The 25,295-nt window shown below is 36.5% G+C and overlaps 1 protein-coding gene across 1 annotated transcript; it reads left to right on the top strand.

The window, feature by feature from the left end:
* The first annotated feature begins 818 nt into the window (after window positions 1-818).
* Window positions 819-25,092, top strand: LOC125658193 (uncharacterized). Its single transcript, XM_048889360.2, has 7 exons — window positions 819-1,108; window positions 15,920-16,110; window positions 16,835-16,943; window positions 17,992-18,268; window positions 22,916-23,058; window positions 23,656-23,755; window positions 23,851-25,092. The coding sequence occupies exons 1-7, from the start codon at window positions 920-922 to the stop codon at window positions 24,051-24,053; spliced, it is 1,212 nt and encodes a 403-aa protein (XP_048745317.2). The 5' UTR covers window positions 819-919; the 3' UTR covers window positions 24,054-25,092.
* Window positions 25,093-25,295: the final 203 nt, after the last annotated feature.

Genomic DNA, 25,295 nt, shown 5'->3' with positions numbered 1-25,295 from the left:
CGCAAGCGCTTTCATTTTTTAATCCTCAGGCGTTACATTTTAGAATAGTTTTGAAATGCCCTGACGTCATAAAATAACAAAATTAGCCTTGTATACCTTTTATGACGTCCTGAAAACGGACAAAACTATTTTAAAATGTAACGCCTGAGGTTTATGAAATGAATGCGATTGCGTTAAAATGTTAACTTTGTGTACTGTTTATTCTATTTCTTTTAATGTGTATATATATATATATATATATATATGTGTGTGTGTGTGTGTGTGTGTGTGTGTGTGTGTGTGTGTGTGTGTGTGTGTGTGTGTGTGTGTGTGTGTACAGAGTGTATGTATGTATGTATATGTACGTATGTGTGTATGTATATGTGTCTTTATGTGTGTGTTTCTATGTATGTATTTATCTGTATGTATTTATCTGCATGTATCTATCTGTATGTGTCGTTATATAATATGTGTGTATATGTATGTATCTATATGTATGTGTCGTTATGTATGTGTGTATATGTATGTATCTGTATGTATGTGTGTAGGTATCATTGTGTGTATGCATGTATGTGTGTATGTATATATGCATGTATATATGTATATATTTTCAAATTAGTGTATTTGAAATAAACGGTTCATAAGATAAATTTCAAGTACTCGAATACAGATTTGTAGAGCATAATATCATATTATAGACATGTCTCTCTACTTTTGTGTATAATCTAACCAACCATGAAAAAAAAAATACCGTGAAGCTACATACGACTCTTGGGTACAGTTGTACGTGGTATCATAGAACGGGGAAGTATTATATTCAGCATTGGAATATACGTATGACGCTACCCGGAAATGTTCCGTATCTAATCGAAGGAATTTCACGGCATGGGATTTTGAGCGAATGATATATCCGTTAAGCAGCAGTGTTTGATTATTAACAATGATGGGGGGACGTTCCTGTACATGCAACATAACAGAGGACTTTGTATTGGACAGAGTTTTAACGTCTGTAACTCCTGCAGAAGTTCTTGAAGGAGATGACGACGAGGAGGAGGAGTCTGTACATGCTGATGCCATTGATGGATTGCTTTGCATACCCTTTCCTAAGAACAGGGATTCATCCACTTCTGTATGTATCATTTCAAATCTAATTCATTTTCTTATTCAGAGGCTAGTTAATTTTCTTCTTAATCAGCAGCTCATTGCATATAACTTTCTGATCAATCTAATTGAATATCGAATAATTTCAAAGGAAACCTCGTTTCTTATTACATCATTTAGGATCTATTAATTATCTAAACACGTCTAAATGATCATAAAACGTCATATGATTTAATTAAACTTGTAGTTTTGACTCCCATTACCTGTGCAGCTTTTAGTGCGGATAATTCATTACACACGGATCTTGCATATTTCATCTGTTCTACAGAAATATGACCGAATGAAAAAGAATACATTTAGTTCATTTTTTCTAATATTTATGTCTTCCCTTCAAAGGGGAGACATTGTTTTTGCCATTTTTCTTCTTATTAAGATATTCCGTTTCAGACGGAAGACCTTATAGTGATTGTACTGTTTATTATTATTCTTTTGTTTTCACTGACGATTTCCCAGAGATGACTGGATGGATTTTCTTGAAATTTTCATGAATAATAGAGAATAGAAATACCTCCAGAATTTTTTTTTCATTTTTTCTAAATTCACTTCCGTTTGTCAGATATGTCCGATTTCCGTTTTTTCAAAAATATTTGTCCGCGTGAGATCTCAGAAACGGTAAAAGATTAAGATACCAAACTTACAGGAGTGATATACTGTAAGGAGTAGGCGAGCCAGTTTGGGTTAAGCACGTCCGCTGTCACTTCCTGTCGTCACCGGAAGTGATCAAAGAAATAGAAAATTTCAACTTTTCTTTTTTTATATATAAAAACTTGCATCACTTTATTACATCTCTGTTGCAGTTTCGAAATATGTAAGTCCCACAGGAAACAAAAACGACAACTTCCGGTTATAAGAGAAAATCGAAATAAATTGGATGTTTTTATTTCCCATAAATCTCGCTTGTGAATGAAGTATTTGAAATAATTTTCAAATATGTTACTGACAATATCTTGAGTAACGTCAAATATTTGTGTAAAATCTACTTCCGGTCGCGCGATTTCCTGTCCTAAAAATTAGATTTTTTTTTTACGAAAATGCTTAGCAACAGTAAGCAAGTGAAGTCTAAAACTTTTAGGAGTGATAGTCACTCCTCAGCAAATTTGCATCATGTGAAAATCGTACGTCATTGTCACTTCCGGTCGCGGCAGGAAGTGATGTAATTATCATTATTATTATTTTTGTTTTCCCCTTGATTTCTCAGAGATGGCTGGACGGATTTTCTTGAAATTTTCAGGGATGATAGAGAATGAAAATACCCCGAGTTGTTTTTTTTCTCTCCATTTTTTTTTTCAAAATTCACTTCCGGTCGTCAGATATGTCCAATTTCTTTTTTTTTTTTTTGGAAGAGATCTTGTCCGTGGGAGATCTCGGAAACGGTTATAGATTAAGGCACCAAACTTTCAGGAATGATAGATCATGACAAGTAGGTTTGTCGAATATGATTAACTCCATCAGCCGTCACTTCCTGTCCTCACCGGAAGTGATCAAAGAAGTCGAATATTTCAGACTTTTTTTTGACGTAAAATGAACACTAGTTTATTGTTTCATTCTTGTAGTTTTGAAATATGTTGATCCTACCGGAATCAAAAACGGCAACTTCCGGTTTTAAGAGAAAAACCGGAAAAATAGAGTTTTTGACTATGCCTTAATCTCGCTTGTATATGGAGTATTACAAATGTCACAATTTGTGATAATGGCATGGAAATAATCCCTCGCTGCAAACCGTTCTTTGAAGAAAGATCAAGAGTAGGTGCAAATAAGTTTATTATCGTGCTCACTAATATAGCAAGTAACATCTACACTCATACACATGCATGCACACAACAACACTCATACACACAAAAACAAAACAAAAAAATATGAATTTACAGACGATTACACGTGTACCCGACTAAAGCTAAATGTTACGTTATGTTGCCTTATGTAAGAAAACCAGCAGACTTGTTTCTCGAATTCGAAATATGTTACACAGGATGGCGAAACAAAATACGTTGACTAAAGAGTTACCACACTTTACACAACAGTCGTTGGCTGTCTTCAGGTGACACTTTGTCCATCACTTGCTCAACGTTTCTGTAGCCGTGAACGTATTTCCTGTATTTCTATAGGTCGTTCTCCAACGCTGTTCAAATATCTCAGAACACCATGTTATACATGTTGCGAGCACCTGCTCGAGCCATACAATAACACACATAGCTGGTCACCTATAATTACACAGTAACAATCGGGATTTTTACATATATTATATACTAAAACTTGCATATGTCGGGTATATTGTGTAATACAAATAAACTGGTTACATAAATTCAAAAATAGTAACAAAATTCCCTAACGTAAACAAAAATAAACAGTTCACACTCACCGCTGTCGAAATGCTCAAAATTGTGTTCTCACTTTCCACACAGGAACATCATTCGAACACCCGTACTAAATGTACATACAACGCAGGCCCAGTAAACCACACAGGTAAAACTCTTGACCACACAGGTCTATCATTTCCACACATTGGGCGGACACACCTTCCCACTTCCACGGCCTGGTCAGAACTAACACGTAAGCATTTACAAACCGGTCTGATAGCCGTGACAAGCTATTCGTAACGATTATATGGTGAGAACATACTATGGAATGCCATAACAAGCATAATAAAACAAACTCAAATTGTGACAATAAATGATTTTGTTGTATGTTATTGACATTGCAAATGTCTAGAGTAACCTAAACTATTTTGGTGAAATCTACTTCCGGTCGCGAGATTTGCAGTCTTCAAAATGAGAATTTGTTGAAGCTAATACTCTGCAAATGTGAGCAACTGAAGTCTCAAGTTTTCAAGACTGATAGTCATTCATCAGTGTGTTTGCATTATGTGAGAATCGTACGTGGCCGTCACTTCCGGTCGTGACAGGAAGCGATATAAAAATATAATTTTTTGATTTTTTTTTTTGGACAGGTATTGGGGCTAATATGGATGATGATTAGGTCTTGTTCATGTAAAATATGTCCACCGGAAGTGCCGACCGAAAAACCCGGAAGTTGTCTCAAACATGGATATTTTTGTCGAAAGTTAAAAGTATGATTAGTTGAGAATTATTAAGGTGTAGAATGAAATATTTATTCGATTGGAGCTCTTCCGGTCATGACCGAAGGGAATAAAGACAACAGGAAAGTAATTCAGAAAATAAGACTTTTCACTTTTTAAATAGAGCTTTCCCTTTTTTGTCGACACGATTTCTCAGAGATGGCTGAATAATTTTTTTTCAGTCGTTGATTATGTCCGATTATGCTCCAATGCATTTCACAAAACTGGAACCGAATGTGACTTAAGCAATCTGAACTGCAGTTTATTTCCAACACTGATGGCCTTGATATCAACGGATAATGTGTGAAGAAAATGAACATTCAATTGTACTGAATGGCTTTTGAACTTCCAATCTCGACAGGAAGTAGTATAACGGAAGACCTACTCATTACTAGTAATGAGTTTCTAGTTATTATTTCGTCTCCAAACACTAAGTGTCGGAGACATATTGTTTTTGCTCCGTTTCTTATTCTTATTTTTAAGGTCTTCCGTCTCAACGGAAGACCTTATAGTGATTCTTATGTTTCTTTTCCTCTATTATTAAGCTCTTCCGTCTCAACGGAAGACCTTATAGTGATTCTTATGTTTCTTTTCCTCTATTATTAAGGTATTCCGTCTCAACGGAAGACCTTATAGTGATTCTTATGTTTCTTTTCCTCTATTATTAAGGTCTTCCGTTACCAACGGAAGACCTTCTCGTGATTCTACTGTTTATTATTATGTCTCCGAACACAAAGTGTCGGAGGCATATTGTTTTTGCTCCGTTTCTTATTATTATGTCTCCGAACACAAAGTGTCGGAGACATATTGTTTTTGCTCCGTTTCTTATTATGTCTCCGAACACAAAGTGTCGGAGATATATTGTTTTTGCTCCGTTTCTTATTAAGGTCTCCCGTTCTTCACGGAAGACCTTATTGTGATTCTACTGTTTCTTATTAAGGTATTCCGTTCTTCACGGAAGACCTTATAGTGATTCTACTGTTTCTTATTAGGGTCTTCCGTCTCTAACGGAAGACTCTTCTATTATTCTATTGTTTCTTTTTCACTTTTTAAAATTATTATTAGGTCTTCCATCTTCAGCGGAAGACCCTTCTATTATTCTATTGTTGATTTTTCACGTTTCTTCTTATTAAGGTCTTCCGTTCTTCACGGAAGACCTTATAGTGATTCTACTGTTTCTTATTAAGGTCTTCCGTTCTTCACGGAAGACCTTATAGTGATTCTACTGTTTCTTATTATTATTAAGGTCTTCCGTTCTTCACGGAAGACCTTATAGTGATTCTACTGTTTCTTATTAAGGTCTTCCGTTCTTCACGGAAGACCTTATAGTGATTCTACTGTTTCTTATTATGTTCCCCAAACTTCAAACTTTGTGAGCTGATAGGGGGTTTTTAGGAGGGGTGACATCAACTTTTCAAATTTTCAAAATGGCCGCCGTTTCAAAATGGCGGCCAAAAAACCTAAAAAAATCAAGGTTGTCGGATTTCAACCAAATTCTATTTCTAGGGTACTTTAGTGACCCCGAGTCCATTTCCACCATCAAATTTTTTTTTTGAGCCGCCATTTTCAAAATGGCCGCCATATACTGAAATATTTGAAAGTGTTAAAATCTGTACAACATTTGGGTTCTGGGGTAAATTGAGGGTCTACAATTCATTTCTAGCATCAGTATTTCCTTCCAATCTATTTTCAGATTTTTCAAAATGGCCGCCATTGAAGAAAATGGCGGCCAAAAAATCAAGTCCGTCGGATTTCAACCAAATTTAGTTTCTAGGGTTTAATTGAGAATCCTCATCTGGGATAAAAAAAAAAAAACCATTTCTGACAAGGGGAGGTGTTCGGAGACATTTGTGTTGGCATCCCAACACAGTTATAGCTCGTTATTCTTATTATGTCTCCGAACACAAATTATGTCTCCGAACACAAAGTGTCGGAGACATATTGTTTTTGCTCCGTTTCTTATTATTATGTCTCCGAACACAAAGTGTCGGAGACATATTGGTTTTGCTCCGTTTCCTATTATTATTATTTTCTTCTTCTTATTATTATTATTCCTCTTCTTTAGTGCGAAATTTGTCCGACCGATTTTGTGAAAGTGCTTCGACAGATCCACTTCAAACTTTGTGAGCTGATAGGGGGTCACTAGGAGGGGTGCATTCAACTTTTCAAATTTTCAAAATGGCCGCCGTTTCAAGATGGCAGCCAAAAAACGTCAAAAACTCTAGGTTGTCGGATTTCAACCAAATTCAATTTCTAGGGTACTTTAGTGACCCCAAGTCCATTTCCACCATCAAATTTTTTTTTGAGCTGCCATTTTCAAAATGCCCGCCATATACCGAAATATTTCAAAAAGTTGAAATCTTTACAACATTTGGGTTCTGGGTTAAATTGAGGGTCCACAATTCATTACTAGCATCCGTATTTCCTTCCAATCTATTTTCAAATGTTTCAAAATACGTTTCATTGAAGAAAATGGCGGCCAAATTACAAGTCCGTCGGATTTTAACCAAATTTAGTTTCTAGGGTTTTTAGAGGATCCTGAGTGCATATCCGGTATCAAAAAGCATTTCTGACATAGGGAGGTGTTCGGAGACATTTGTGTTGGCATCCCAACACAGTTATAGCTCGTTATTATTATTATTATTATTATTTTCTTCTTATTTTTCCTCTTCTTTAGTGAGAAATTTGTCCGCGCGATTTTATGAACATGCTTCGACTGATCCACTTCAAACTTTGTGAGCTGATAGAGGGTCATTAGAAGGGGTGCAATCAACTTTTCAAAATGGCCGCCGTTTCAAGTCCATCGGATTTCAACCAAATTTAGTTTCTAGGGTTTTTGGAGGATCCTGAGTGCATATCTGGCATCAATAAGCATTTCTGACATGGGGAGGTGTTCGGAGACATTTGTGTTGGCATCCCAACACAGTTATAGCTCGTTATTCTTATTCTTTTCTTCTTATTTTTCCTCTTCTTTAGTGAGAAATTTTTCCGACCGATTTTGTGAAAGTGCTTCGACAGATCCACTTCAAACTTTGTGAGCTGATAGGGGGTCACTAGGAGGGGTGCATTCAACTTTTCAAATTTTCAAAATGGCCGCCGTTTCAAGATGGCGGCCAAAAAACGTCAAAAACTCAAGGTTGTCGGATTTCAACCAAATTCGATTTCTAGGGTAATATGGTCACCCCGAGTCCATTTCCACCATGAAATTTTTTTTGAGCCGCCATTTTCAAAATGGCGCCATATACCGAAATATTTCAAAGTGTTAAAATCTCTACAATATTTGGGTTCTGGGGTTAATGGAGGGTCCACAATTCATTTCTAGCATCAGTATTTCCTTCCAATCAATTTTCAAATGTTTCAAAATGGCTGCCATTGAAGAAACTGGCGGCCAAAAATCACGTCCGTCGGATTTCAACCAAATTCAGTTTTTAGGGTTTTTTGAGAATCCTGAGTGCATATCTGACATCAAAAAGCATTTCTGACATGGGGAGGTGTTCGGAGACATTTGTGTTGGCATCCCAACACAGTTATAGCTCGTTAGTCTTATTTTCTTCTTATTATTATTCCTCTTCTTTCCTGAGAAATTTGTCCGCTCGATTGTATGAAAATGCTTCAACAGATCCACTTCAAACTTTGTGAACTTATAGGGGTTCATGAGGAGGGGTGCAATCAACTTTCGAAATTTTCAAAATGGCCGCCGTTTCAAAATGGCGGCCAAAAACGTCAAAAAATCAAGACTTGAGCCGCCATTTTCAAAATACCGAAATATTTCAAACTGTTAAAATATCTACAACATTTGGGTTCTGGGGTATATGGAGGGTCCACAGTTCATTTCTAACTACAAGTCCCAAATACTTCCGTAAAAACTAAGGTAATGATAGCAGAATGGCACACTGCTAAATACCATTTTCGACGATTCCTAAGATAAAACAATAAACTGTAATGGATCAAACTTTTTCGACCGGAAATTCCTCATAAATTCGTCAAACTAAACCAAATGTTCCAGAACCAGTGAGAATTAACCCAAAGCTCAGCCAAGAATTAAAATTAAGACCGATTACTCGAGCCAAAATACGAAAATTACCCAGCCCATTAACACCCCTAACCCTCTACCCTCAAAGCCACGCCTCCTCGGAAAAAGTTGGATAACAAAACATGACACTTCCTGACGTGGTATCTCGACTGCTGGAACCATACAAACTCCAATAAATGCCTATTGAAGGAATTATGGAAAGAAAAATTCAACGCCGAATACATCTGAGACAAAACCAGTCAATTATTTACATGAAAATGGAATGGAGTGTGATTGACTTAAAGGTAACCAAACAATAACTTTTGGTTAGGCTTGACATTGAGAATAAACAACAACGAACCGATCAACAATCTGCAAGTCCGAACTTAAATTGAGATTGTGGACAGTTATCGGAAACAAAAACTGCAATTAAATGCAACTAATGATATGGAACTAGGGTCTCTGTGCTATGGAAATTGCTAAATATCAAAAGAACGACAAGGTGAGAATATACTGCGACTCGCACGCTGTGATGCTGGTTCTAGCACAAACCTGAAAAGTGTGTACGAAATAGCATATAGCGCTCCACGTCACGTACGTTGTCGGAATCATCTGTAAACTACATAAAATAAAAAGAGGCAAATTGCTGAAATAGCAAGAATACCACGTAATTGCATAGGGATGTTAATAATAGATAAGTACTATGAAGTTAATAACTCTGCATAAATTGACGGGTGAGGTCCTTGGTACCTAAAATTGTGATCGTGCGTAGTAAAAACCCGTGAACCCCTGTGACCGTGATTAGCCATGCCTACCCTGAAACTTGGGCCCAATAATGCCTAGCAAGTAAACCTAGCTAGATAATGTAGTGGTTGGCCACATTGCAAATTGAACCTCGTGGTAGGTTGAGGTCTGAGCCCCTGGTCTATGCAGTACCGACATGGCACAATCAGGTATACCTGAACGTTATCCAGGTTCATCTCTGTATGACATGTAATTGAATAAATACAAGTAACGCGACATAATGAACTGATTACAGAATAGGACGAATTAAGAGTAAGCAAGCCTTGGAATTTGTATCATGATCTGACTATGTGGTGCCCTTTGCTTGACCGACTCGCTGGCCATGCCTATGAAAGGTCATGAAACCTACGTTAACCAAGTACCTTAAATCATGAATGGCATTTTGGCCAAATAGATACAATCAAAATTGTGCCATAGGTTTGCCATTGGGATACATAATAATAGAGCACCGGCAATGCTAGGTATATTAGGTGGTGTAGGACATGACCAGGATATGAATTTACATATGGCGGCTCCCAGAAGATACATACAGAAACTAAGTATGGTATCGCCCTATGGGCTATGTTGTGCGAGTGCTTTACGACAGTCGGTAGAATTCGAACTAAGTGAATATTAAGGAATATCAAATAAATGCAGCGACTCACCATGTTGACCTTGAGAAGGGATGGTAGCCTTCGTCAGAGATTAGACAACTATCGCCGGCTGAATAGGTACCTCCTGCCTTCAGGGGAGGGGGAAGACCAGCGTTGTCGATAAAAATCGCTCCCCGCAAAGCGGCCGAGCACAGGCCAAAATTTGGAAACCCATCGCCGACAGTGGTGACGATTCTATTCAGGTTGACCTTGAGAAAGGCGAGTAGCGTTCGCCCGGGATTAAACCTCCATCACCGGCTGAATGGGTACCTCCTGCATTTAAAAGAGGGGGGGGGGGGTGACCATAACGTGCCGTGTTTCACTGCCTTGCCCTCCTAGTCTCAGACTCAAGTCCCGTGGGGATCCAGGATAGAAAGGTCCACAGCACCCATCGCAGTTGTAACTGGCCGTCAAATTAAACCGCGGGTCCGAGTCACAGGTGGCACGATAAAAATCGCTGAGGCTGAGGCTCCCCGCTAAGTGGCCGAGAAAACGCCTAACTCAGGTCAAAGTTTAGCAACCCATCGCCGACAGTGGTGACGATTCCATTGTTGGAAGATATGTTTTATTGTATTGCTTATAGGAATTAGATAGGTCACAGTTCGTTATCTTCACCATGGACAAAACAAATCAAAAACCAATCGATCGGTATTGCTTCTATCTGTCCTTTTTTTTTTTTTTTTTTTTGCTTCATCCTGTTGCTGCACTGGTAAAGGATTGTTTGGCTGCGTATACGATTGCACGATGTTAATAAATTAGCTCGATGGCAATGGATTGTCATTAAGAAAATCATTTTTCACAATGTGTTGAATCTAAGGTTTGAGCAGAATGAAAAGTTAACTCGTTCCCCGTTGGGCGGAATTGTAAGAGGCAAGATAGTTCGAACCAGGTTTATTTCGTAAACGGTACGAACTGTATTAGCCAATCTTAATTAATTGTGGACTATTTGATATGTATCAAATAATCTTGATTATTGTTCTTTTTCTTACCGATTTTGTGCACGCGATTTCTCTAAAACGGCTTGATAGATTTTTATGAAACTTTCAGGAAAGATGTAAAATTTGATTGTCTACAACGGTCTTTTATTGGTTTTGCAAAAATCACTTCCTGTCGCAAATTACGGCCGAATTTCCGTTTTTCGAATGATATTTTGTACTGGCGTTTTTTCATAAACGGTTAAAGATTGAGTCTTCAAACTTTCAGGGATGATAGATTATGAATTGTAGCTGTGCAATAAGGTATTATTTTTGCCATCCGTCACTTCTGGCCGTCACCGGAAGTGAACAAAAGAAACGTCAAATTTCAAAATTATGCTTTTGAAACAAAACTTGAGTAGACTAGTTAGGTCTCTTTCGGCGTTTCAGAAAATGTTAGACTTACCGGAAGTTTAACCAGCAACTTCCGGTTTTCAGAGAAAAACTTTTAAAAAACGGTCTTTCTTTGTCCTTGTATATCTCGATTATTTATGAACCATTTACTACGATATTTACAGATATTATTGAAATTATCCATCTCAAAAGAACCCTGCACCACCATTTCAAAATTCACTTCCGGTCACAAGTTGCGGTTGAATTTCTGTTTTTCAAATGATAATTTGTCCGGGCGTTTTCTCATAAACGATTTAAGATTGAGTCTATAAACTTTCAGGGATCATAGATGGTGACTTGTGGCTCTGTAATAAAGGTTTATCATTATCATCCGTCACTTCCGGCCGTTACCGGAAGTAAACAGAAGAGACGCCAAATTTCAAAATTATGCTTTTGAAACAAAACTTACATAGATTATTAGGTCTCTTGTGGAGTTTCAGAAAATGTTAGTCTTATCGGAAGTTTAATCAGCAACTTCCGGTTTTTAGAGAAAAACTTCGGAAAAATGGTTTTTCTTTGCTATCATATCTCTCGCTTATAAAGCAAGTGTTTTTATGATTTTCACATATATAATTGACATTATCCATCTTCAAAGTATAGTGAATTATTGTTGTTGTTTTTTTCGAAATTCACTTCCGTTCGTTAAATATGTACGATTTCCGCGGTTTTTTCTCCAAGTGTTTTCTCATAACTACTCAAAGATTGAGTCTTGAAGCTTTCAGGAAAGTTAGATAGTGACTTGTAGATGTGACATACGTGTTTCAACTTTCTTGCTGTCACTTCCGTCATCCACCGGAAGTACCATAAAAATATGTAATATTTCATTTTTAAAATTCTAATCCTCATAAAATTATTTAATAGAATGTAATAAGTCATATCATTTCCACCGGAAGTTGGTTGTTCGAAACCGGAAGTTGTCCAAAAACTCAGTATTTTTTATGGAAATTTTTAGTGTGGCTTCCTACGTGGTTCAATTGGAATTTTTAGTCGTTTTATGGACTACCGAGATACTCGAAAGTGAATGAACCAAAACCGAAATTGTTTACAATTGATAAATCACGTCTTACATGTATGTGTTTATTTCTTTCATGTATAGTCGTTCTTCAAGGTCCTATCTCGTCAGAAATTGGACGGAAGACCTATTCGTTGCTCGCAACGAGATCATTTCTAGTCTTCTTCTTATTCCTCTTCTTTCCAGAGAAATTTGTCCGCGCGATATTATGAAAGTGCTTCGACAGATCCACTTCAAACTTTGTGAGATGATAGGGGGTCATGAGGAGGGGTGCAATCACCTTTCGAAATTTTCAAAATGGCCGCCGTTTCAAAATGGCCGTCAAAAACGCCAAAAAATCAAGGTTGTCGGATTTCAACCAAATAATTTGGTGACCCCGAGTTCATTCCCACCATCCAAATTTTTTTTTGAGCCGCCATTTTCAAAATGGCCGCCATATACCAAAATATTTGAAAATGTTAAAATCTCTACAACATTTAGTTTCTGGGCTAATTGGAGGGTCCACAGTTCATTTCTAGCATCAGTTTTTCCTTCCAATCTATTTTCAAATGCTTCAAAATGGCCACCATTGAAGAAAATGGCGGCCAAAAATCAGGTCCGTAGGATTTCAACCAAATTTAGTTTCTAGAGTGTTTTGAGGATCCTGAGTGCATATCTGGCATCAAAAACCATTTCTGACATGGGGAGGTGTTCGGAGACATTTGTATTGGCATCCCAACACAGTTATAGCTCGTTCTTATTATTAGTTTCTTCTTCTTATACTTATTATTCCTCTTCTTTAGTGAGAAATTTGTCCGCGCGATTTTGTGAAAGTGCTTCGACAGATCCATTTCAAACTTTGTGAGCTGATAGGAGGTCACTAGGAGGGGTGCAATCAACTTTTCAAATTTTTAAAATGGCCGCCGTTTCAAGATGGCGGCCAAAAAACGTCAAAAACTCAAGGTTGTCGGATTTCAACCAAATTCTATTTTTTGGGCAGTGACCCCAAGTCCATTTCCACCATCAAAATTATTTTTGGAGTCGTCATTTTCAAAATGGCCGTCATATATCGAAATATTTCAAAGTGTTTAAATATTATACAACATTTGGGTTCTGGGGTAAATGGAAGGTCCATAGTTCATTTCTAGCATCAGTATTCCCTTCCAATCTATTTTTCAAATGTTTCAAAATGGCCGCCATTGAAGAAAATGGCGGCCAAAAAACAAGTCCGTCGGATTTCAACCAAATTTAGTTTCTAGGGTTTTTGGAGGATCCTGAGTGCATATCTGGCATCAAAAATCCTTTCTGACATGGGGAGGTGTTCGGAGACATTTGTATTGGCATCCCAACACAGTTATAGCTCGTTCTTATTATTACTTTCTTCTTATTTTTCCTCTTCTTTAGTGAGAAATTTGTCCGCGCGATTTTATGAACATGCTTCGACTGTTCCACTTCAAACTTTGTGAGCTGATAGGGGGTCACTAGGAGGGGTGCATTTAACTTTTCGAATTTTCAAAACCTCAAACACTCAAGGTTGTCGGATTTAAACCAAATTCCATTTCTAGGGTAATTTAGTGACCCCAAGTCCATTTCCACTATCAAATTTTTTTTAAGCCGCTATTTTCAAAATGGCCGCCATAATGGAGGATCCACAGTTCATTTCTAGCATCAGTATTCCCTTCCAATCAATTTTTCAATCTATTTTTCAAATGTTTCAAAATGGTCGCCATTGTACAAAATGGCGGCCAAAAAACAAGTCCGTCGGATTTCAACCAAATTTAGTTTCTAGGGTTTTTTGAGGATCCTGAGTGCATATCTGGCATCAAAAACCATTTCTGACATGGGGAGGTGTTCGGAGACATTTGTGTTGGCATCCCAACACAGTTATAGCTCGTTATTATTTTCTTCTTATTTTTCCTCTTCTTTAGTGAGAAAATTGTCCGCGCGATTTTATGAAAGTGCTTCGACAGATCCACTTCAAACTTTATGAGCTGATAGGAGGTCACTAGGAGGGGTGCAATCAAGTTTTCAAAATGGCCGCCGTTTCAAAATGGCCGCCAAAAAACGTCAAAAAATCAAGGTTATCGAATTTCAACCAATTTTTATTTCTGGGGTAATTTGGTGACCCCGAGTCCATTTCCACCATCAAGTTTTTTTTTAGCCGCCATTTTGAAAATGGTCGCCATATACCGAAATATTTGAAAGTGTTAAAATCTGTACAACATTTGGGTTCTTGGGTAAATTGAGGGTCCACAATTCATTTCTAACATCAGTATTTCCTTCCAATCAATTTTCAAATGTTTCAAAATGGCCGCCATTGAAGAAAATGGCGGCCAAAAATCAAGTCCCTCGGATTTCAACCAAATTTAGTTTCTAGGGTTTTTGGAGGATCCTGAGTGCATATCTGACATCAAAATCCATTTCTGACATGGGGAGGTGTTCGGAGACATTTGTGTTGGCATCCCAACACAGTTATAGCTCATTATTCTTATTCTTATTCTTCAACCAAATTTTGTCAAGGCCCTAACTAGAGAACCCTTTGACTTTAAGACTTCAAACTTGGAACATAAGGAGATGGTATGGAGAAGGGGTGCCCGCCCCCACAACTTTTGACCTTGACCCACTTATAAAGTCAGGGTCAATCTTTTACGTCAACATATAGTCCAGACGAATAGCTGGGAACCCTTTGACATTACGATTTCAAACTTGGAACGTGGCAAGAGGACATACATGTAGATACAAGGTACACTGCACCAAAATGTTTGTCCAGACCAAAAGCTCACTTGAAAACCGTTTGACATTAAAACTTCAAACTTGGAATATGGCGAGATGATATGGAAGAGTGCACCAAATTTTTTTACCTTAACCTCTTTCTACATTCAAGGCCAAATTAAGAAAAACATGAATTGACCATAACTTTAGAACGCTTTGACATTAAGACTTCAAACTTAGAATATGAGAAGGGGGAATGAGAAAAGGAGGAATTCCACCAAAATTTTTGACATTGACCCATTTATAAAGTCAAGACATTAAAACTTTAAACTTGGAATATGGAGAGGTTATATGGAAGAGGGGTACACACCACAAACATTTTTGACCTTCATCCACTTACAGTGTCAAGGTCACTCTTTTACATCAAGACTATAACCTAAGAACTATTTGACATTAGGATTTCAAACTTACAACTTAGAAAGCAGATACTGTACCAAAATCTTTAACCTTGACCCATTTCTTCATTCAAGATCACTCTTTTACATCAAAGTATAGTCAAGACTATAACCTGAGAACCCTATGACATTAGGATTTCAAACTTACAACATGGAAAGCAGACATTAAGACAAAATGTACTGTACCTTGACCCATTTCTTCATTCAATGTCATGTTTAAAAAAGCTTTTTTATGATTTTTATGATTTCATAACTAAGATTTGTTTGACATCAAGACTGCAAACTTGTAATATGGAAAGGCAATATTGAAGAGGGGGTGCACATCACCAACATTTTTTACCTTGACCTACTAGTCCTACTTACATTGTCAAGGTCACTCTTTTACATGAATATATAGTCCAGACCATAACCTGAGAACCCTTTGACTTTAGGTTTTCAAACTTACAACATGGAAGGCAGATTTAAGACAAGATGTACTGTACCAATTTTTTTTTACCTTGACCCATTCCTTGGAAAGCAGACATTAAGACGAGATGAGATCATGGTTAAATGCATTGCAGGAAATTTTTATCTTGACCCATTTCTGAAGCACTCATTATTGTTGCCCCGGTTATTAGACAATCAAACTTTGAAGGGGAGACATCTCTAGTTTTGTTTTGTTTTTTTTGTAAAAAAACAATACCCACTAGTTATTATTTCAATCTACTGAAGCATATTTCATTCTTTCAAGGCATCGAGTAATTCAAGAAGTGACTCTGACGATTTGAGATCTATAAGAACAAATAGAAGAGCTAGACGTTTTCAGAGTCTTTGGAGCAGAGACAACCTGTTCAGCCTTCAATCTGCAAAACAACCTAGAAACAACGGTGATATGTATCACATTGTCACGCAAGTTTATGGTGCAGCTCAAAACGAAATAAGGTACCAAAATTAGTTTGAAAATAGATCATTTGTCTCTAACAGTTAAAATGAATAACACGTAGGGTATTGCACAGCTATTACTATATCTGTATAGTGCTTCTCAAGGCTAAATCATCTAATTTACCTCATATATCATGTCAATAACTGTTTTATCATATGATTGAATAAATAAACATCGAAAACGGTTACTAAATAGTACGAGAAGACACCATCAAGCATCTTTGTTTACAGCTAAAGTGCAAGACATCGTCGAAGGTTGTTAAAGACGCGAGTAAAAACAATCGATCCTATCAAATTAGAAATTCATGATTCATTTTTGGCACAATTTTGGAAAAATTAAAGGTTAAATTTACCTCAAAGGCACACAGAATTTAGCATAACAAAAGTTTTTCTCTCCATTTTTTCTCTATACCCAACACGAATTCAGTCATATTATGTTCATATCGATTTTCAGTAGTTCATATGGTAAACAAAGATTCAAAATGAAAAGAAAAAAAACGTCGCTATAATTAACATTACGACGAATAATATAACAAATAAAAGTTAATAAGACAAGTTAAAGAAGCGGTAACCTATTTCCTATTTACAATATTGTAAAAAAAAAAAAAAGAGTTGTTCTTTAAAATTTAGTTTTTCGTAATAGCTGTATTATATATATAAGAATTATGGTATTTTAAAAGTTATACCGCATCATGGCATGACAACATAACAACTTTCGATGCAGGGTAAATGACAGAATCATTGAAATCAATGAGAAAGATGTGCGACGAAAAAGTAAGCAAGAAATCGACATACTCTGGAAAGGACTCGCCAAAGCATCCAAAATAAAACTGGTAAGCTGTAAGAAAATTTACAAAAACGGATAATGGAGGATCAGTCGTTTTTTATCTGGGGCGGATCGAGAATCAGAGTTGATGATCTGCAGAAATATCTGATAGATTGATGCCGAAACTCCAGTTGGTCAAGGGTGAAATCCTATTGGGGGTCCAAAGGGCCTGAACCGCCATACGATTTTAGAATTTATCATGGTTTCAATTGTAAAAACTGATGTTTATGCTATAATATCTTTTGGTTAAAGGGGATATCGCTAAATCCAATCCAAGTCCCCTCTACCCTATAGAGCTTATCACGTGCCTAAACACGATTCACGGACTTTATTCACGTTTTAGTCCTTTATTATACTGTTCCTTTTTACCATTGTAATATTATGCATTTTTAATTAATATATACCTACATGTATCACTAATCTGCGTTTTGATACTGTAAAATTCACACAGTGTGATTCCATTTTCCGGATCATCACACTGTGATTTTCTAATTCGTATTCTCTGAAACTGATGACGTCACATTGCATCAACGCAATTTTTGTTGTTGTATTTTTAATGTTTTGTTGTTGTTGAAAATATAGACCTAATCACAAACAAAACTGCGTACACAAAAACTGATTTCACTGTATGTTTGTGTTTTTGATAATATGGAATATATTTATTATCTTATAAACGTGGATTTAAAAATATATAAGGAGGTATATAATGTATTTATTGATCATTACTACAGTAACTTGATCCGAAGAGTTGGATCACGTCTCGTTGACAGGAACGGATCATCAGATCAAACTCTACGTTTCGCGTCTCGTGTGATCTGATGATCCGCGCCTGTCAACTCGACAAGATCCTACTCATCGGATCAAGTTACTGTAATAATGATATACATGTATTAAAGAATGTCCATATGATACATGTATTAAGAAAGCACCAAAATATATCGGTTGATATATTTTAATACACACAACCAAACCATAATTAAGAAAGGAGTCAACGGTAAGCTGTTTATTCATTGTCTATCAATATCAAAATATCAATGCAGTAATTTTTGTTTCAGAAAGTATGGCGGTGGGAAAATGACGGAGTTGGCCATAATGTTCGGGAATTAAAGATAGTTTTCCATCGTGTACATCCCGATTGCCTCATCCGGGAAATATCAATACTATCACTTAGGGATAAAGTTCCAAAAGCAGTCAAAAACTTTGTATGGACAAGTGAATTCATTCCATATCATATTCGTATTGCCAGTGAATCGGGAATTTATGTCTTTGCCAACATTGAAAACATGACTTTATATGGCGAGCCAATGAAAGAGAAAGCTAAGAATAACCAATGTAATTATACTTTTGCATTAAATATCAACTGCTACTAGAAGCAATGTAGATAGACTGTAGTAATTCTGTTTCTTAAAATAAAACCAACAGGATTGGTTTATCGTAGGAAACAAGGTGGGAGAAAACTTACAATCTGCTAAAGGAAAACTTATACTACGTCACTAGTTTGGTACATGTATATATATGTCAGGTTATATAATGTAAATGGTAATGAAACCATTCATGATTTGATATGTAATAATTTCAAATTTTCGTATTGAAGCGCGAATTTACATAGGCCTACACGTACACCTGCTTAATCATATCCGCATTTTTGTTTGTTTGTTTGTTTATTTTGTTTTTACTAAAAATAAACCCCAAAAACTGTTACGGAAACGGTACCGTGTTGTCGGTATAATGGCCACCATACCCTAAAAGAATATACACAGACTATTTACGAAATATGAGACGATCCCAAACGGGGTATATATTATAAATGATATGAAATATATTGTAGATTTACATATGAATCATATTTTAATACTATGTGGTATATTTACCAAGTGTTGTATTACGGTGATAGTGTGGAACTTGTCATTCCGAAATTTCTCGCGGATAATTTGTCTGTATCGTTTATAGCGATCGATGCGACGAGCTCGCTCCAATGATTACGCATTTGAATCACGTGGTTTGCTCTTCATCAGTTGAAAAATGACGAGTATAACATGTGATGCGTCTGTAAAAATGTAGCTGTCACTGCGGTATACTTCATGAACAGTCCCGTATGTAAAACAAATAAATAGTTTGGAAAGTACCACAACTGTTATCAAATTCCAGATAAACTTTCTCATACCTTCGTACGTTTTTTTCTTGATCGGTTTGAACAAAAGAGAAAACAAACATCGCAGCTAATATGACGTCACAATGCACCGTTTACATAGACAATGGGCCGCGTTATATTCCCAGCGTTTAAAATGAATAGGCATAAAGTCTTGTTGCAAGATATCTCAACGGTCACACCATAAAACATCAATCGGATAACGCATTCGTCCTTTTCCGTAACCGGTAAGAAGACTCGGACGTGGATCGGCGCAGGAATTGCATCAAATCGATGTATTTCTTCGCCGGAAGCGCGCCTGTCGATGAGGTTAGAAGGCCAGAACCGAATCCCTGTATAAAGTGTTACTCATATTTTTGCCATAGATTCAGTTTTGGTATCACTAACGTCTTATTCACTCTAATACATAAACATATAAGTGGAAAATGATAGTGGTAGAATATCTAAGATACGTATGATATCTTAGATGCATTTGAAAGCTCGAGTTTCATATTGTAACGGACGACTTTGACGTCATAGTTGCATTTGTGTATACATGGCAACATACTTTGATGGCGTCGATCCATATACGAGATTCATTTGCTGTTACGGAAATAGCCGAGTAGTTACGATTGCATAAAACATATTATTATACCTCAGTATGAGAATTCTATGCAACGCGTAATCTGATTGGTCTAGACGGTCACATGCCAGGGATGACAAAACTTCATATCTCCCTCTCAAACATCATATCTCCCTATCATATTTACCCCTTGGGCAGCCTCGTTCATTTTCCATAAATTTAACGTCAAGGTAGACAAACTGTATTGTGACGTCACAATATGTCCGAGTCATTCTACTTTCATAGTTCGTAAGGCACAAAATATGCGGGTCTCTGATATACAGTTGAATGCATGGTTTTGGTTGATACAAAAACAAGCAAGTAAATCAGCATTCAAGGAGAATGGAAATACACAAACAGGTTATCATATCTGATTATCACTGTATTTCGTTGTTTGTACCTTCTACCGTAATACGTTGACGGCGCGGTGCGTGTTACCGTTAGGACGATCTCAGCTACATACACTGTATATAGATGAGCGGACTCCAATTTAAAATGCACTTTTGAGTTTTGCTTTGTTTCGGTAAAATAAAGAAGTTGCCCTCGGGGAATATGATTTTTCTTGGGTGAATAAATCTTCATATCACCCGAACATTCATGCAATAAATGTATATTAATTGATGTTATCCGCATATCAGTACTTAGTACCCCATCACGAAACCCGTAATAAAAACTATCGACGAACTCTAATCTCCAGCAATAACAAACCGCAATTTGCGCCACATAGCATGTGTCCATTTTCAGTATAAACTGTGGATTTTTACATGTTGCACGTGACGTCAACAATCGAATCCGGCGTCAATGAATACGTTTCTCAGCTGGTTTCTGACACAGACAATTTCATATATCGTCATCATGACTGCAAAATGACGAACAGATAGGTAAACATTAATGGTGATCGCTGATGGGAGTTAATGATCTTAATACTAGTGTTGTCTATTCTAAAGGGTTAAACTTTATGTAAGGGATACAAGACGAAGATGGTCTATTATGTCAGATACGGGACTGGCACGAGCCGCGTAGCGGCGAGTGATCAGTCCCGTATCTGACACGATAGACCATCGAGTCTTGTATCTTACTTAAAACATTGTTCTATCTAAAACCAAATGCATTCAAACGCACACAAAAAACCCACGTACAAATAATCATTGGTATAGACAAATATATTTACACCTTTCGTCTCTGATTTGTTTTTAATAATTTTGATATATTAGGAATTCATAAACTTTAATGACACACAAGGTCAAATCTTGTCTTTAATTCACAAAAAACTGTTAGCTCATCATTTCAATTGTCATAATACGGTACTCCTCAAAACAGGGTTTTGTTCTTCATGGAAAGCGATTCGAACGCTTCTATTGTCTGAAGACTGTACTCAACAAAACAGATTTTCTTTTTGGGTGAATGAGGGGACGTAAAGGGTGTTCGGAAAGAATGTTTTAGATAAAACAAAACATTGATTTCCCCCGTTCCTTTCTGGGAACCCTAATAATATGATACTGACACGTAGGCTTATAACTGGTATAAAAATAGAAGCCGCATCCGTCTTTTATCATTTAGTCCGGGTGCCTTGAAGAAATGGACTCAGATGATGACTACCCTCTTACTCAAAATAAATTTCGCAATACTACTACGGATTTAGCAGACGAGAATTCTGATGCTATTTTGAATGATATTCTAGATTTAGAGGAAGAAAGAAGGAAGAACCCAAATTTTAAATTGAACTGATATATCAGATGCAGACAATGACCTCTTAGTTCAGGCCTCACAGGAAATAGAGAAAGTGGACAATTTCGAGCGATTTGCATTGCCTTTACAGGAACACGATGTACAAGACTTTGTTTTGAACTCCAAACCTGTCAATACCATTAACAAGACACGTTGGGCAGTGAGCGTCTTTAATTCTTGGAAAACCGCGCGGAAATGGCACGGCGAACTTCTGACTATGTCAAATGAACATTTGAATTTGGCATTGAAATTCTTTATTCTTGAAGTACGAAATAAGGCAGGAAAAGAGTACTATCCGAATACAGTGTATGAAATAATCATATCACTGCAGCATCATTTGAGAGCAAATAAAAGATTCGTCAGGTCATCTGCGATTCGCAACTACAAACGCACCTCCGATTAACAATGAGAGTGTTAGTGATTTAATTCAGAAACCGTCCACAGTGTCCCCGTCGGAGCCGAAAAAAGTGAAGCTCAATGAAAGTGTTTCCTTTGGATCGAGAAAAGAAATAAACATCACTGCCGGGGATGTAACAGTGAATTTGCGACTTTAATGTGCATGTGTTTAAATGAATGATTGTGACATGGATTTATAACTGTGGTGCCTTAACGATTTCATATCCGGATTATATCGGATTATTCATGAAACACTCATTTCGTATAATTTACTGGAATATTTTATGCCTTGAATATTGTATTTGATAAATAATAAATATGTTTTCTCGAACAACAAAGACTGGTCTTTGTTCCTGGTTTTTACTGCCAGTCCAGTATTTTTCATAATATTGGCCTGCTCTTAATAATACTGGACTGCTCTTAATAATACTGGACTATGTTCAGTACAGTATGAAAAATAAAGTACTGTCAAAACAATGAACTGACGTCACAACAATGTTTTAATTCCAATTATTGTTTGGAACTGGGAAGAAATTAATTAACTTGGTTGCATACACATATTTATTCAATTCAAAATTTTCTCGCAGTTAATTGGGAGAGAAATTTTGATGATCCATCAGATTGAAGCACTAGTAATAATTTTTTATAGACATTTCAAGTCTGGTTTATTCTTTTGCCAAATTCGTAGACTTCGAAGTCCACAGTTGCGCAAGGGTGTAGTACCCCCCCCCCCCCCCCCCACACACACACACACACAAAAAACCCGCAACAAAACCAAACAAAAAGACAAAAACTAAAACCATACTCCCCAAATAAAACCCTACAAACAAACGCATACAAATACCCCGATTCCAGAATACAAGCATATAACAATGGTTAAAAAAACCATACAACCCCAAAATACAACAACAAATAAATAAATGAATAATAAAAAAAAATTTTAAAAACCAAAAAAAAAAAAAAAAAACAAACAAACAAATAAAAAAAAACATTTTTTTTAAAAATTAGATATTAACTTTTGATAAAAGACTAATGTTCAAAAAGAAAATAATGAATTGTAGATGATATTTTTCAGAAACTTTATCCACCAACTTTTGTATTTCAGTTCGTTTCCTGGTGCGATTCTTCAGCTGTATCATAGAGGAGGAAGTGCACGGCTGCAATGCCAGGGTGGGTTTTGTGGTCCAGTATGGGAAAGATTTTGATGTGTCATCAGTCTTACCAGAGTCAACGTCCGTTCTGTTGAAGGTGAGTTTTGAATGCAAGAAAAGAATTTGGGGAAATATTGTCATTAATGAGCGTGATTTATTGGGAAAATTAAAAATTTTAATAGTGCGGAAATCAAAAAAATAGCTATTAATATCTATTTACACATATAAGTAATGGTGTTTTGAGAAAGTATATAATAACATGAAAATAGAAATGTTATAACACCAATCCAAGATTATTGGTTTAAGCGGGTTATGTAATTTTTTTCTGCAATGAATACTACCTTCATCACCCGATGAAACAACAAAGAAAGACATGTTATTGTTTGTATTTATATTTTTATATATTGTTTTAGAATATAAACTAGATTTATGTATCAAAATACCATATGGTTGACCCATTTGTTACGTTAAACGGAACAGTCAATGCACTCTTTGACCTTGATGATTCTCCATATTTGGTACTGAAATCGGATCGAACTAGTTTGCAACAAACAGGCATGCAATGTCGCAGATGAAATCAGTGCCAATTTCAATAGAAATATAAGAGAAAAGATTCAATGAGAGTAAACATATACAATAAATCAATAAAAGGGTTTAATTGACATGTAAATCAAGGCATATTCTTTTTATACAGCGCCATGTTCCCTACGACACAAAGAAATTAGACGAACGTTTCATCCTTAAACTACAGATTCCCAAAGAAGAGGACTTCTTCGAATCTCTTTCCTATAAAAGTAAGAATACAACAGAATAACACATGTATAAAGTCAACAGATGTGAAATACAGATTATTTGACTTCGTGATGGAAATTCTATCTATTATTTGTAGATATGTTTATGAAATACGACAATGAAACAAAGGAAATCAGAATGCAACAAATGGATGGTCCTGGACCAAGTTACTTGAATGAGATGTTTAGGTCACGGGGATCAATATCTAGATCAGGTAGGGCCAGGTGTGTTTCGTTCGATATACCCACCGTATCGGAAAGAGACGACAACTTATTTGTGTTGGAACAAATCAAAGAATAAACAATGAACAGTAATTTTGTAATGGTCAAACAACATGTTTATCAAATCTGAAGATGAGAGGGGAAAGACCTTTAATTTTAGTATTATACAGTGACATTAGGAGAAAAGAGATTATACAGTGTGTTATGGGTTAGAATATTCTTAAATAAATTCAGCAGAAATCAATCACAAAAATATTCAAAGATTTTAACACTATTTGCAAAGAAAAATATATCAATAACAAATGACTAATTTGCAATAGATACACAGTATCAGTGTCCAATAGATACACAGTATCAGTGTCCAAAAGATACACAGTATCAGTGTCCAATAGATATACAGTATCAGTGTCCAATAAATACACAGTATCAGTGTCCAATAGATACACAGTATCAGTGTCCAATGTTGGTTTAATGCCGAGGTGAATTCCAACACGGGAATATAAACTGTAAGGCGAAAAATAATGAAACAGTGATCAATCTCTTAACTCCTTTAAGGAATACAAAACAGAGACTTGTGCAAACACGGACCCCTGGATATACCAGAGGTGGGATCAGGTGCCTAGGAGGAGTAAGCATCCCCTGTCGACCGGTCACACCCGCCGTGAGCCCTATATCTTGGTCAGGTAAACGTAGTTATCCGTAGTCGCAATTAGTGTGCCAAGAACGGCCTAACAATCAGTATGGAACCAGTCAGACAGCATTCGGTAGAATGATTGGTTGTATTTTCAAACTAGATTACTGTAACGACCATAGCATTTGCGAAATGCTGACTTTAAAACGACACTGTTGAAACCCCTGTACCATCAACTTGTTTGGCAGTAGCCTGCCTGTCACAAATCGGCTATTAAATCCAAAATCAGTCCAAAACCCTCAGATCTTATTTAATGCTTCCAAGTGATTAATCCAGTGCTTTTAAAATATTACAGTGTACAGTGGAGCCTCGTTAATCCGGGCACTTTGGTTCCCAGCAAAATCGTCCGGATAAATGAAGCGTCCGGATAATTGAATCGCATATTTTCTATCTTTACATAAGTAACCAATATAAGTCTACTTTATTGATGCATAGTGAATTAAACACATTCTATCATTGGATTTGACCATTTGCATTAGTAAATAAATTATGATAATTTTAACATTTACATGTATTTCAAAGCACTAAAATCTAATGTACGTGTTAAGTGTATTTGCCCGTGCTTACATTGTGCATATGAGCCCTACAAATAAATATACAAAACTGTGTACCGTATGCACTAAAACAAAT

Source organism: Ostrea edulis, chromosome 9 (genome assembly GCF_947568905.1).
Source record: "Ostrea edulis chromosome 9, xbOstEdul1.1, whole genome shotgun sequence".
NCBI lineage: Eukaryota > Metazoa > Mollusca > Bivalvia > Ostreida > Ostreidae > Ostrea > Ostrea edulis.
Note: the sequence above shows the minus strand (reverse complement) of the source record. Positions and strands in the feature narration are given on the sequence as shown.